This window comes from Cupressus sempervirens, chromosome 5 (assembly GCF_028749045.1).
Source record: "Cupressus sempervirens isolate cs-2001-9-10 chromosome 5, ASM2874904v1, whole genome shotgun sequence".
Taxonomy (NCBI): Eukaryota; Viridiplantae; Streptophyta; class Pinopsida; order Cupressales; family Cupressaceae; genus Cupressus; species Cupressus sempervirens.
In genome coordinates, this window is record NC_143122.1 from 259,479,089 (window position 1) to 259,495,066 (window position 15,978).

The following is a 15,978-nucleotide window of genomic DNA, read 5'->3' on the forward strand; positions in this document are numbered from 1 at the left end:
GTTTCTTCTATTTATGGAAATAGGAATGTCACTCATCAAATCCTTTCAACTTTATAAATACAAACCCCACACACCTGTTGCTACTATTTATAGAAATAGGAATGGATGAGGCATGGTAACTGTGGGATTCTGCATCTCTCTCATTTATAGGTACTCTATGATGCATATCTATGCTTGATTTTCTCAAAATAAGTAATCAACTCCTTATTGTTGTTGTTCAAAAGAAAAAAGAAAATGTTTCTATTATGCATGTCGATATTATAATTCATAGTTTATTTAATATTTCTTTTGTTCATATTTGTTCATATTTCTTTTGTTCAATTATATTTATAACACCTTGTTTCATCATCATCTTCAATGCGTTTCAGCCATTCTTGGCTCTTTAATCCTTGTTTGGTTGAATTATGCAAACTGGTTAATAGTTTAGATCAACAATAACTAGTTTTTTTCTCTTTTCTCAAAAACAACGCGAACAAGATACCAATATTTATGCTTTTTTAGTACCCATTTGGAATTTTTAAACAATATCTCATTTTTCCATTTGGGTTTTTACTGATTTCATAGCTAACTCAAAAAAAAACCTCTCAAAACCTTGGTTCCCTTGCTATTTGTGAGTTGGTTGACTGGATTCACAAAAACAAGCAGAAAGGCAAGCAGCCACAAACAACCAGCCAAGAAGGAGTGAGCATCTCAGGTATAGGCATCTTGGTTATGCTAGTTTGAATTTATTTTCCAAAAAAAGAATGGTAAATGGTTTGCAAAAATTGTAGAGTCGTGTAGCAAGTGTGAGGCTTGTATTTTGGGTAAGCAACATAGGCTACCTAATGAGTAGGGATTGATACTTTGCCTTAGCCTATCCACCAAGGCACTCAAGGCTCTTCTATAGCCTTCTTAGGGTCTTCTTTTCACCCTACCACTAAGGGAATGCTTCCTCTATTCCCCTACTTCACCAATCTACTCCCATCAATTTGAAACTCTTAACAACCTCCAAGGTCAAGTTTCATCCCTTGTCTTGAGTTACACTATAGGATGAACCAAGAATTTCTCTAGATTTCCATGGCTTGTAGGGCTTCCATTCTCATGCATTCAATTATCTTCAAGGTTCTTGAAGAGATTTGAGTCATTAGTTTGCATACGATCTCAAGATTTCCTTGTTTAGGAGCGCTACTCGGGTTGGTAGCAATTAGGCCTCCTAATTGACCTTTTGGCTTCTAGTTTCAAAAAGTTCCAAATGACTTGTCAAAAAAACTCCAAATTAGGATACCCTTTTTAGGGTACTCCAAGATTCACCTAGACTTAGGTCACCAAGATGTCTATACAATACCTTTCCAATTTATCCCTGTTTTTAGGGGTTTTAAGGATTGCAAACAACAATTTGCTAGGGTCATTCAAAACCCTTTGACTTTAAAGATAACTTCCCCAAGACTTGTCCTTTGGCTTAGTGTACCTTCATTCTTTGCTCCTTCCATCCAAACAACTAGATTGATCATGTCAACCCATCTACTATGCCTTTGTCCTTTGTTTTGTTGAACTTCACCTAGCTGAGTAGCCTCATATTCACATAGGGATTTCCTTTAAAAATAGAAAACCATCTCCTAGGCACTCCAAAATGCATATGTATATAGTATATACATTTCTCTTCTTGATTCCAAAGAGTCATAAATATTTGACCATTGGGATTGAAGAGAGATCCATTAGTCTCAATGTTACCCCAATGAGGGCAGTGAACTATATAGTTACAAATTGATTTTTAAACACCTACTTTAACAGAACTTCAAGAAACCAAATCAAAACACAGAACTCTACATTAATAGGAAAATGCTTAAATTTTTTTATTACTTCAAAGTTGAATCCACACAATCTGAACAACAACCCTTTTCTTGGGTGTGTAACAGTTTTTCATACCACTTTTGCACATGTGGAAACTTCTTGTATGGGCTCATAATTGAAACTTTTAAAGCTGCTTGGTTTTGGTAAATTGTTGTCAATGTTGTCAAGTCCAACTTTTGCAAACTACAAAGTTGCTTGAGCAACTTTTTATAACTTTGCACTTTGACCATGTATAGAACTCAAAACATCTTAAATGTGTCTAGTAAGGTCCTAAACCAACTTCTAACACTATTTCCCAACTTAGGAGTTTTTTTTGTCAAAGCTTGGTCAACCCCTGACCCATCAAGCAATTACAAGCAACTTAGACATTCTAAGGACATTTCTTGACTCTCCACTTTATCATACTCACCTACTTATATACATGACCCTAGTCACACCCTTGAAGCTTCATACTTATCCCTTATTCCTTGGCGGTTGGCTAAAATCATCTACAAGCCAAAATTTGTAAGACCTTTCACTATGATCCCTAGGTGCTCCTGCACCACTCCCCTTTAATTATGGTAATTCTAGAAGGGCAAGAGTACCATTGGAGTTGGTTCATACTAATTTAGTTGGCCCTATGTAAACCACTTCTATTTGCGGGGTATTTATTTTATGATATTTGTAGATGATTTCAACTATAGGACATGGGTATATTTTTTGAGAAATAAATTTGATGCATTTGATGAATTTTTAGAGTTTAAATCCTAGGATGAAAAAGAATGCGGACATTATGTCAAAGATGTCAAATAGTGGGGGGGGGCTATAGCTCAAATTCTTTTGTAAATCTTTGTAGGAAAAATGACATCGAGAAGAAGCTTACAGCTAGCTAAACTCTACAACAAAATGGGGTGCTAAGAGGAAGAACAGAACAATTGTTGCAATGGCAAGAAGCATAATAAAAGCAAAGGGATTCCCAATTGAATATTGGGAAGAGGTTGTAGAAATAGTTGTATATTTGATAAATAGGTGTCCAACAAAGGCACTATGTGGCATAGATGGACTTTTGAATAATTGAGGTTGTTTGGGTGTGTAGCATATGCACACATGCCAAATGAGCAAAGGAAAAAGTTGGATGACAAGGGTGTGAAGTGCATCTTTACTGTTTATAGTTCAGAATCAAAGGCATAAAAATTATATAACCCGGTCACCAAGATGATCATCATTTCAAGAGTTGTAATAGTTCTTTTCCAGTTTAATACAAAGCAAGAAAGCAAGCATACTTGCATATCTTCAGTGTATTGTGTTTGTGTTGTCTATGTTTCTTATCTCGATGTGCATTTGGTTGTTTGGCAAAACAAGGCAACAATCTCTATTCTTTCTCTGTGCATTTTCTAGAACATTTTTTTTTAAAAAAAAATTGTGGTGGGTTAACACGTCACTTTACCGAGTGTTAACATTGCTCGGTTTTGTCTTAGTTTTTGTTTTTATTGAGTTGTTCCTATTTTGACCCCAAAAAAATTTTAAAACAAATCATTATCGTTGAAATTTCAATGCCAACTACTTATTGACGTCAAAATTTTGATGCCACCACCACTCATTTTGATGAAATACAAAAATAGCAATGAAGTGATTGGTCGAAAAGTTGACCAATTTGCGTCAAAAAATTGACCAATGCATTGTTGAAAAAATTTGTGCAATTTTACTAGTGGTACATGCTTCCTTATTCTCAGATGTTGAGTGAATGGTTTCCTGGATGATTGATATAACATCTAAAATGGATCTACCTGGCAAAACCCCTAATTGTTCTTCTGAAATGAGTTTAGGAAGAAAACCTTTTAATCAGTTTGCTAAGGGTTTTGACAAAAATTTATAGTTCATGTTACATAATGCTATCAGTCTAAAATATCTCAGTTCCTCTATGACAAGTTTTTTCGATATTAGAGTTAAGAAGATATGATTCATTTCTATTAAAAGTGAACCTCCATTTCTAGATGCTTCTATTGCCTTCCATAAGTCCTCCCCTGGAATTTTCCAGCATTTCTCTAAAAAGAATGCTTGGAACCCGTCTAGACCAAGAGATTATCTGGATTGATGTTAAAGAGTGTCAATTTAATTTATTCTAATGTGAAGGGTTTATTGAGAGACAAGTTCTCTTCTTCTGTGATTATTCTAGTAATAGCTTTTAAAAATTTTCTTGAGCTAATAGATTTGAAGATTTAAAGCTATTAAGGATGTTCTCAAAATAATCTACAAATGCCTCGGCTATCTTGGTTGGATTTTCTTCCAAATTGCCTTCTTTAGTTTTTGTTTTCATATTTTTGTTAATTGCTCTATTATGTGTAGTATCGTTATGAAAGAATTTTTTTGTTTCAATCTCCTTCTTCTAACGATTTCTCCCTTGACTTTTGTTTCTAGAATATTTTCTCCTTAGCTAGAATATCTTCTTGTTTTGCTGGCAATTCTTTTTCTTTAATTTTTTTTTTTTTGTTGTCCATTCCTTTTTAATAACTTCTTGGTTTAAATTCTTAAGATCTCCAATTTTTAGTTTTTCTTTGAATATGTTATTTTCTTTAAGCATTTTTAGTTTAGATATAAAACAATACATTTTGATCCTTGGACCTGTCCTTCTTGCCACCAGTGCTTAATTTTTTCCATGAAGTTCTTATCTAAGAAACACATTTTCTTACATTTAAATGGGTTTCTAGTTGGTTTATTAGGTTCTACTTAGTCTATTCTAACTGGATAGTGGTCTGAGCTGGCAAGTGGCATGATAGTTGCCTTTATTTCCAAGTCTATATTACTTAGTTCTCCTTTAAAGAAGAACCAATCAAGTTTTTCACCTATGAAGCTAAACTATTTCCTCCTATTATTCCAGGTAAATATTCCATTGTTGGTTGGAATATCTATCAATATATTCTTCTCTACCCATTCTCTGAACTCCAATGTTATCGTGAAACCATCTGTGATCCCCCATATTTATATTCTTTTTTTAGAATTGCATTAAAATCTCCTCCAATGATGACGTTTTCATTCGGGTTATTTTCCACAAATGAACTTATTTCATTCCATACGTCTTCCTTGTCTTTTGTTTGAATGGGCCCATATACATTTAGTAAGATTATTTGGAGATTATGCCTAAAACTAGTGACTCTATATCCCATCTAGTTTTTATTTGTAATTATTATATTTTTATTTATCTTTCGAGGGTTCCAATATTATACATATTCCTCCTAAAGCCCCATTTGATTCCTTCAGTATTGTTTTCCTATGACCCAATTTCAGCTCTAGTTTGTTTCCTTCTTCTTTATTCAATTTAGTCTCTTGAATTAATATAACTTCTTATTCAAATAATGTAAGGTTACGCTTTAACAAGTGTTTCTTGCTAGGGGCATTTAGTCCCCTAGCATTCCAAGTTGTGATTCTCATTGATCAGTGGGAAGGATCTTCTCCTTCCCTGTATTTAGAATTTCATTTATCTTTGTGTGTTCCTTCGCTTGCCCTACAACCTCTCTTAAGTCTTTAAGTGATTTCCTTCCTCTTTTTATTTTTTGTTTGCCACATCTCAGAGTTTTGAATCCTTCTTTGATTAATGGATATGCCTAGATTATCCGAGGATGTCTGCTCATTGTTTCTAATGATTAAGTTTTTATCTTCTTCTTCTATTAATTCTTTGACAATTTGGTCTTCTAATGTTCTTTCTTCTCATTCTTGTTCATTACTTTCTTTATAGTGTTTTTTATTTTCTTTAATGTCTTCTTCATCATTGGTTTGGACTATGTCCTCCAACACCCCAAATTCTTCCATATCTGACTATTTTCTGATTGGTTATCCTTTTTTTTTTCTTTGATTGGAGATTTGTCTTTCCTCTGAATTTGACTCTTTGATGTATGTTTCTATTTCCATGGGTATTAAGGGTTCCTTTATGTTGTCCATTTTCTCATATGATTGTTGTTCCTCTTCCCATCTTTCTTCAAATAGATCTTTTCCATTAGTCAATGTTTGTCAAAAATTATTATTCCTCTTCTTTGGCTTTTTTCGAATTGTGACATTGCTCCAACATTTTAATGATGTTGTAGGTATATTAGTTTCTTGTGCTTGACTTTAATCTAAATCTTAACGTTGTAATCAAATTAGTACTATTATTAAATTGTATAGAAATCATAATATATTGATGCAAGTACTTTCTAAACGTAAAATTTTCCTTGTTTATCTTATACACGATTTGTAAGTTACAAAGGTGAATACAATCTATTGATTATTATAAATGCATTATTAATATTTATTTTGAGAGGTTTTTTTTTGTAAAGTTCATTGTATTAACTATTCGTTCCAACTTTAGTAATGGCCTAACTATTTTATCACTAAACTAAAAAACTTATATTCTAATCTATAGTTATCTCAATTACCTTTGCATTATTCATAGGAAATCCTATAACTAAATATAAGTTGAAATGTGAACTTTAATGATGGAATTTCTAAGTATATGTTGACTGTAGCTTACTTTTATATAAGTGAATTGCAAATATCTTTATTTTCTAATCATGAAGCAACTATTTTATTAACATTATAAATCTTGAAAAAAAATTAAAATCTTATCATTTTTCATATTTTTTCATAGTATTTACAAATTGTCTTCTTCACTTTTTTGCATTTGTTTTATTTTATTTTATTCTATTTGTCTATTTGATTTTTGTTTTTTCAAAAAAAAAATTCCTGTATCAATTGTATTTCTCTTTTCAATACAAATTTAGTATTATACAAAATTATTTAATAGTTTAAAGAATTAATTTATATTTAAACAATTATAAAATAAAAAATTTAAAATATTATAATTTTTGTTATGAAGGTCCAAGAAAATTCATACAAATAATTCTTAATTATTTTAGTCTAATATACGATAATATTACATTATAATGAAGAATATAAAAATTGTATTGATATAGACTTGCCCAAAACACAATTGAAGAATGTAATTTAATTAGAAGTAAATAAATAAAATTGGAAGAAATATTAAATCTTTTGATTTCATACAGTGTTAGTATGTGAAACCTTTCTTTGGAAAAAAAGTATAAAATTTTGGTAGAATTGAACATTAGTTGAGGGGAACAAAATTAATTTTTATGGGCAATTTTTTTCTTCAAAGTAAGAAATTTTTTAATTTTATTTGCCATTTTTTTCAATCATATAAAAAATTTATAAAATCATGGCAAATCTTTTATTATAGAATAAAATTGTAGACATACTAGAAACCATGATTTTATTATTATTATATGGAACCTAATTAATTATCAAAGTTGATTACAGTTTCCCTCGAAATTATTTATAATTATTGTATGATCCTAAATCATTAGCCTAAATTCTATTTTGTGTCAAACTTTTAAAAGGATACCAAATTTTAAAGAAAGTTCCCAAAATAAGACGTGTCCCCAATCACACATATTTTAGGCCAAAGTTAGAAAGGATAATAAGTTTCATGGGAAGTCTCCAAAATAGAGACTCTTGTCAAATCTACTAACCTAACTTAAATTCTTACCAAATATTGGCCAATATGACCACCGCTTAAGAAAAGCCTAGGAAATTAGTGGCAAAAATATTTAATTCATCGTGTGGAAATATGAGATTCAATTGGTAAAATACAAATACTTTTGTATTATTATTGGCGATCATGGGACCAAATTTTTGTAAACGCATGTGACATGGCTACCCAAAAGTGAAAATTAAAATTTAAAAATTTAAAAATTAAAAAAAAAATCAAATTTGGAGTCCTTGATGATTGAGATTAGCCAATTGCACTCATCCAACTATGTCTACATGTACACCAAGTTATTTGAATTAATTATGTATTTTTCATATTTGGAAATTAGCACAAATTTAAGAAGTCTTTAAAAATTAAAAAACCTAGGAAGCACTATTTTTTTAATCTTCTATATGTGTCTACATGTACACCAAGCTATTTGAATTGATTATGTATTTTTCATATTTGGAAATTGGCACAAATTTAATAAACCTTTAAAAAACACTTAAGAAGCACTATTTTTTTAATCTTCTATATAAAATAGTAGGTCTTGCGGATCAAGTAGAAAATAGGAAAATTATAATTAAAAATCGTGTCTAAGGCCCCAATTTATTTAGGCAATGAAATAGCTTTAAATTAATTTTTTCCATTTATAATTGTAGGAAATGTGCATCTATACTATAAAAAATATAAATTATAGAACAAAGTTTAATAATAATTAGTTTTCACTTATAGAAATAAAATAAAAAGTAACCACTAGTTATTAGTTATGGAAAAGTACTAAAAGATTAAATTTCCTATTTTTATACATAAATACATTGGCAACAATATATAATATGCTTTGTGAACCAATTAAATAATAGAAAAATGTAATTAAACAAAAAAATTTGTCACAACTATTGTAAATAAGAATTACATGGACTCCAAACTATTTGGATGGATTAGGCAACTTTTGATCTTAGAAAATTTTTACAATTCCAAAGAATTCTTAAGAGAAAAAACCAAGATGCGTAAAATTCTCTAAGTTTGTACATTAAATACTTTACCTAAACTAATAAACCAGCTAATATGCTTTGATTTTAAAATGAAGAGATCATAATTACAAGTTTTTTTCCTCTCAAAAATGGTACATGATGATTTACATGTTTTTTTATAGGGTTGTAATCCAAAATATTTGATTTAATTATAGATGTATCTAAAATTTAAAATTTCAATTAAACAATCTAGAAAGCACTAAATTCTTCACTTCTATTTCCTAAATGTTTTGCCATCAAAAAATAGTATGGTTTGTGGAACAATTAAAAAATGGAAATGATTACAATTTCACAATCTTTTTGGTCATTAACGTTGTAAATGAATGTGTACATGATATCTAAATTTTTTAAAATTTACAACTCTCCTCAGTTTTAAAAGTAATTTGTTATAAGTAACTTTTTAAAAAAATACATTTACCAACAATGAATAGTGTACCTTGTGAGTTAATTAAAAAAAGGGAAAAATATGCCTGAAAAAAATTCCCACCACAAATATTGTAAATGAGAGCCTGCAAGCATTCCAAACTATTTCACCTTCCATGTTTGGAAACCTACACAAAAGTTCTTTAAAAGATGTACAAAATTTAAAAAGTATTGCCTATTTTTATACATGGATGCTTTTGTCAACCATAAATAATATATAATTTTTGCTTCTGGATTTGATTGTGTCAGTTTTTTTAGCATCAACGTTTCGGATCACACTCTGTGATCCATCATCAGGACTTTTTCATTCTTGCATTCTCTCATCCTGATGATGGATCACAGAGTGTGATCCGAAACGTTGATGCTAAAAAAACTGACACAATCAAATCCAGAAGCAAAAATTATATTCTAATGGATTGTGGAAATCTAATAAGAGTCATAAATAATATGCTGTGTGTACCAATTAAAAAATATGAAATATGTAATTTTAAAAAATTCTTGTCACAAGTATTGTTAAAAAGAGTTCCATGAACTCCAAGCTATTTGGATGGATTACACACCTTCTCATGTTTGAAAAATTATACAACTTAAAAAAATCTATAAAAAACTAGAAAAAAGTTTAAAACTTTTTTTTTTCAAATAACTAGTTCCAATCCTATTTTCGTTGTAAACATTTATGTCTATTATGAGATTTCATCCGTCTGGTGTAGATAACTTGAAATAATTGAAGGTAAAAGTAAGAACCAAACTTACAATTAGATTCAGCATCACATATTTAAAAACAGACAGATCTTGAGCACGTAGGTAATACTAATTCAAACGATTCCCACATCATTATTTGGTGGGCAAAACAATATCAAATGGGATCAAAATTCAAAGACATACACAGCATAATGTCTTGTTGGGGTGACATATCATAGTATATTACAAGTATTCCTCTGACACAGTCAACTCATTTGCTAAGCTAGCAGCTAATGCCTCATAACCCTACATCAGTCTAATTCTATAAGATGGCCGGTACGTAATTCAACTCATTCCCCATCAATTTGACACTTCAAAAATTCTAAATGGCAGCAGGCTATTAAAATGTTAAGTACTGCTCAATTAAGGTCATATACTCATGGTACTCTAGTTTAACATATTAGAGATCTAAATATAATCGAACAAGCACCAAGGAAGTAAAAGGCACCCGCAATCTCCATTCTCTTTGCTTTTTATTTAGAGTTCTCCCTTTCCCCCCTTTCCCTAGCAACTCCCTATTCAGTCTAACATTAGCTAACTTCCATGTACAGTAACCTAATTCCATTTCAACATTATCTAGTACAAAAATGCCATCATGTTCTTCACTTCCATCATCTTCTATGGCAGCCTCCATCAAGTATATATTCTGTCCTTGGCTTCCGTTGTCAGATGTAGTTGTACCCACCTTGTATTTAACATACATTGGCAAATCCTTGAAACGTAACAAGTCCTTAGGCACTCTAACAACCCTTTCTGCTCCTGGAGTTGAAACCTGAGAGAAAAATGAACCAGTCAAAGTTGGCCTATTATAAAACTAGATTTTTTTAAGAAAGTTCTTTATTGATGAAATTCAAATCTTACACATTTGTCTTTTATTGATGAAAATTAAAACTAAGTTTATAAACTTTCCTTTGTTCTGAGACAACCTTTGAACCCAATTAATTTACTAAGTAGTTATTAACGTATTGGACTTGCAGAGCATTCAGCAAGCCCAAAAATATTTAATTCGCAAAAACTCAGGAAAAACTCAACAAAAGGAAGAACTTGGCAACTTCGAATGTACAAAAATTAAAACCTCTTAAATAAGCTTTTTTTTTGGTTAAACTCAATTAAAGAATGTATTAAATTTAATACAGACATCTTAAAAGAGAAAATGCAACATTTAATAGCAAAAACAGCATGTGAAAAATGGATTTCAACCAATGTTTTATGGCTTACCTGTGTTGACATTGGTATCCATGTTTTTTTCATCTATAAAAAGACCAGTTAAACTTGTGAGAACTTGTTCCCTGAAAAAAAATAGACTACTCGCCACTTGGATAGTATTTGCAGATTTTATAAACTATGCTTGCTATAATATGTCTAGTCCTTCAGGCATATTTGGGATAGAATATCTAAAAGCTCAAAAGAATGTAGCACACATTAATATCATAGCATTAATAATCCCAAACTCAAAATACTAATGAAAGCACATCAAAGAAATTTACTAGTAAGAAAATGAATGGCCATACAAGGGAGGGGTTTTAAAATATGCCAATTGACCAAAGCTATAGATATGGCTAAGCCAAATAGGAAGGGTTATACATCAAAGTAAAATAATGATCTAAAAGATGCAATGAATAAATAAGAAACAAATACATCACACATATAAAATTATGTGTACAAACTTCTCAAAATGAGCTTAAAAAATAACACCTGAGAAATTGTACATACAGAAGATACTCACAAACATAAATTATTATTTCATTTCAAATTTCTGACACATGTAATACCTGTTTCTAGATGTTGGTACAGTGACACACACATATGCATCTATTTGTATTTGTTAGTGATTCAAAATGGATAGAGGAGAATAGTAGAACAAAAAATAGCTTCTTTTTTTCAAAATTTTGAAATGTGCAAGCACCTGATATTTTATGATAACAGACTTGCAACCAACTTAAAGTATCCAAGATACCATGCTGTTTGCCTATCTAATGCAGAAAATCGACCCGTGTGAACCACAGTTTATTCCACTCCATAATTCCAAAACAATCCGTACCTAGAAACATTCAATTTTCAGGCCAATTCAGTGACATAGTAATAGATTACCGATATGTAATCCCCAAAGCTTACTCTTGTAGGCAATCATATAACACCTTGTCACCCAGAAAGTCAAATATAGAGACAAGGAACACGTCAGGATCTGCATCTCTATACCTGTTGTTTTCCTGATTGTCTGTATTACTGAATGCCAAGAGAGGAAGACTCAATCTCCTTTTATACCTTTTGTTGGTGCCCCTTCATCAAGGGACACCACTCTTCCAAGCTTGCCCCAATTATTATATTATCAATATAATAATTACATTATGATTATCACAACAATAATAATTATGAATATAGTTATTATGTTACCAATGATTATTATAATTATATTATCACAACCTTTATGTTATCCATCTCGGGCTTGAAGGAATCCAGCCATAGCTACAATAACATTAACACTCCCTCTTAACCAGGGAGGAATCCTTCTCAATATCTGAGTTATCTAGTGATATCCACCATGGCTACTCTCAAAGGGTGAAAGAACACAAGTGTTAAGTCATGGATTCTCTCACATGACATCAACCATGGCTACTCCCAAAGGATGGATCCACCGTGGCTATTTCTAGAGAGTGGAACAAAGGCTTTCACCTCAAACTTCTCTCACAGAGAAGAATACATTATAAGGGCTGACACCTCAAATTTCTTTGTCTTGGGAAAAAAAGGACTACAAGAGCTCACACCTCAAATTTCTTCATCTCAAAGAAAAATGCACCACAAGGGCTGATACCTCCAATTTCTCCATCTCAAAGAAAAATGCACAAGGGCTAAGACCTCCAATTTCTCTTAGAGAAAAAAATGTATTACGAGGGTTGACACCTCAAATTTCTCCATCTCGGACAAAAAACGCACAAGGGTTGACACCTCAAATTTCTGTCTCAAAGAAAAATGCAGTGTAAGTACATCTCAAGAAATCATTCATATTAAGACTCCTCAACAAGGGCTTCATTCTCTACGACTCCAAGCTTGTCTCAAAAAATTCCATTTTGGCAAAGAGGCTTGGTGACAATATCAGTCGTTTGTTCTTCACTACTAATGTACCTTAATTGAATACCATATCTCTAATATAGTTATATTTGTGATGAATCCATTTCTTGTTATTGCCAAACTACCCTACTACTGAGTAGCACACCACACACAAATGGAAAGCTGCATCCCCTTTTGTAACTCATCGAAATGATTCAAAGAGAGATGAATAAGCACTCCAGAATTTAGCAGCCCAAAAGTCTTTGCAATTTTTCCAAGACCCAAGCAGAGCTTATTTATTGCAGACAGAAAGAGACCATTTTCATGCACACGAACATTACCAGCATCTCCGTAGTGGCAAAAATGCTTGACAGCAGCAATATATTGATCAATTTGGCCCAGCATGATTAGTGACAAAGAATATTACAAATACCAGCATCCAAATTTATCAACATGACTAAATTCCCAAGTAGTCAACACGAGAAGCTACAGGAACCATTCTATCTTTCATGTCTCCCACAAATGCTTCGAACTGCCCTTACATGGCCAAGACCAGATCTCAGACTTTACTTTATGTCTACTCAGATTTCACACCAATAGATGTATACATCTGCATATTCTCTGTATTGTCTATGTTCAAAAGATGCTGGAAGTGATGAAGTTACCACCTGGTAACTCTCTATGCATGGCCAGGTACTGATACATAGGTCTCCACCATTGTTCTTCCCATGGCTTCCAAATGTCTCTATTGAACAAATATAGATATATATAGGTAACGCAGTAATAATATTTAGATCCGTCCTTGCACACTAAAAATATTAGAGGGGCTGTCTCAACCAATGATCAAGCAATTCTCTGAGAGAAGCTCCTGCTTCAAGCTAATCATGTATGCATCGATAACAATCATGCCACCATGTCACACCTTTGTAGAGGGAACTCATGAGTATATATTTAGATTTACTGATGATAGCATTTATAACTTTGCTCTTTAATGGTCAAGCACTAAAGTTCCCCACAAGTTAAGTTCCTATATGCCAAGGAAAAACGGCCATATAAATTTTGATTCAATGCAATGTTTGTAATTTTCAGGTTCATATTTCTGTCCCTTCTCTCTTTTGAAAGCACCTCCCGATTGATAGGATGTATGTCGTCGGTAAATATTGTGTAGCCGACAAAATGTATGTGGTCGGTAAATATTGTGTAGCCGATAGAATGTATGTCGTCGGTAAATATTGTGTAGCCAACAGGATGTATGTCATCAATAAATATTGTGTAGCCGACAGGATGTATGTTGTCGGTAAATATTGTGTAGCCGACAGCCCCTTCAAGAAGGTTCTTGTTATGTAGCCAATGGACCCCTTTGGGAAAGTTCTTCGAAAAGTATATATACACCCTCTGAGATCATTGTAATCAGAAGAAGCATAATGTAATGTCTTTGGCATGTGCAAAGAATAAAAAGAGTATTGCTGTTCTTGTTCATTGTCTAATGCATTAATCTATTTACCCTATGCAGTAAACATTTGGCACTGTTGCCCCATGAACCTGGAACGAAGGAGGAATGAAGACTAATGCCAAATCAGCTTAACAAGGATCGAAATAAGATAAAGGGAAAAGATGGAATACACACTGTGCAAGAAAATTTAATTTTGGCCCAATAGGCCGAGCGCAAATGGAGGTTTCAGCTGATTGCCGATGAACACCGAAGCACCAAGGAATTGTTGGAGGAAACTTGACAGCAGGTGGAATTGGTGGAAGAAGCAAGGGAGGAATTTTTGAACCTGTAGTCGCTAAGGGAAGAGAATCCAGACGAAAGGGAATTAACTTGCACAGTTCAGAGTGCCAAGGGAGCACGAGCGTGGACTCTTCGTTCACGATACACTTCTGGAACGAACAAGTTCGCTTAACAAAGACCCTTCTTCACCAAACAATGCAGCTGTTGGGAATAAGACAACTGCCCGAAACAGCATCATTGTCATTGGTGTCGGAATACAAAGCATTGGTGTCGGGATACAAAGCGTTGGTATCGGAAAGCAGAGCGTTGGTGTCAAGATATAAAGCATTGGTATTGGAGAGCAGAGCGTTGGTGTCGGAATACAAAGCGTCGGTGTCGGAATGCAGAACAATGCCAGTGTCACAATGCCGAATAGTGCCCATACACAAAATCAAGTAATAATGGCAGGACCAAAAGAGAAGTTGCCAAAGTTTGATGGTGATGAAACGGCCGATCCAATCAGACACTATAAGACATGCGAAACAATTTGGACAGCGAATGGCGTAACTAACACAAATGAATGGGTGCGACAATTTCCGGCAACCCTAAGGGGTGTCAGAATTGATTGGTTTGCTAATACAGATCACCAAAAATTAACCAATTAGACGGACGTTAAAAAAGAATTTACCACCAAGTTTCAACTATTGCACGACAACAATGAGATCGTAGCAAAGATATACAACATGAAGCAAGGAAAAAATGAAACAATTCGAGTATATGCCAAAAAATTAAAAAACTTAATAAACAAGATGGAAAGTAAGCCGGCGGATGGGCTACAAAAGAGATGGTTCGTGGAAGGACTACGTTCGAAATTACAGAAGAAAATGAAGAATGTGTCGCCATCATCATACAGTGAAGCATACAATCAGGCAATGAACTTTGAAAGTAAGCAGAAAAAAAAAAAAATTAACTCATCCAATTCAGATGATGATGCATTTTCGGAAGAAGAAAGCAGCAATGACGAAAAGGGCAGCAAGAAGGTCCGAGCTCTCCAAAACGATATGATCTGAATGATGAAAGAATTTAAGAACATGCAGAAAGAGACGAAGGGAAACGACCTATGGTGCACAAAATGTAAGACAGGTTACACGAAGGGATCCTGTCTAAAGAACCAGTTTTGCGAGATCTACCAAATCATGGGACATTCCACAAAAGAATGCCCCTTCAATATGAAAACAAGAAGACCTCAACAAGTGCTCCTAACCCAGGAGGCTTCTGCATCAAGAGAGAGTGGAAACACCAGTAATGAGGGTGCCACATCGGGAGGGTACAGAAATAATAGACGAAGGCAAAACAACAACAATGCTAACAATAATAATGGAAGCCATAGCCGAATTCAGTACGATGCGAACGACCGCCCAATAGTTCAATGCCGAGCATGCAATTTGTGGGGCCACTTTGCCCAAGATTGTACAACAGCAAATACACCGCAGTTGTTATGCAGATGGTGCGGTCCTGGAGATCATGAAGATGCTAAGTGCTCGAAATCAGGATTGAATCTAATCACCATCGGGACGGACGAAGAGGAGGTTCTTGTAATCACACGGAAGCAAGCAAAACTGTACCCCGACCCAACGAAGGAAAAGAAGAGATTAGAGGAAGCATGGGTGGAAATTGAGAAGGCGACGCAGGCG

General features: G+C 33.2%; 1 protein-coding gene across 1 annotated transcript in view; it reads right to left on the reverse strand.

Moving 5' to 3' along the window:
• Positions 1-9,589: 9,589 nt before the first annotated feature.
• LOC149555531 (uncharacterized) overlaps positions 9,590-15,978 on the reverse strand; it is a 130,498-nt gene continuing 124,109 nt past the window's right edge. Inside the window, exon 5 of the mRNA XM_089829619.1 lies at positions 9,590-10,297. Coding sequence (XP_089685745.1) covers positions 9,926-10,297 — 372 coding nt within the window. The 3' untranslated portion in view covers positions 9,590-9,925. The remainder of the gene's footprint in view (positions 10,298-15,978) is intronic.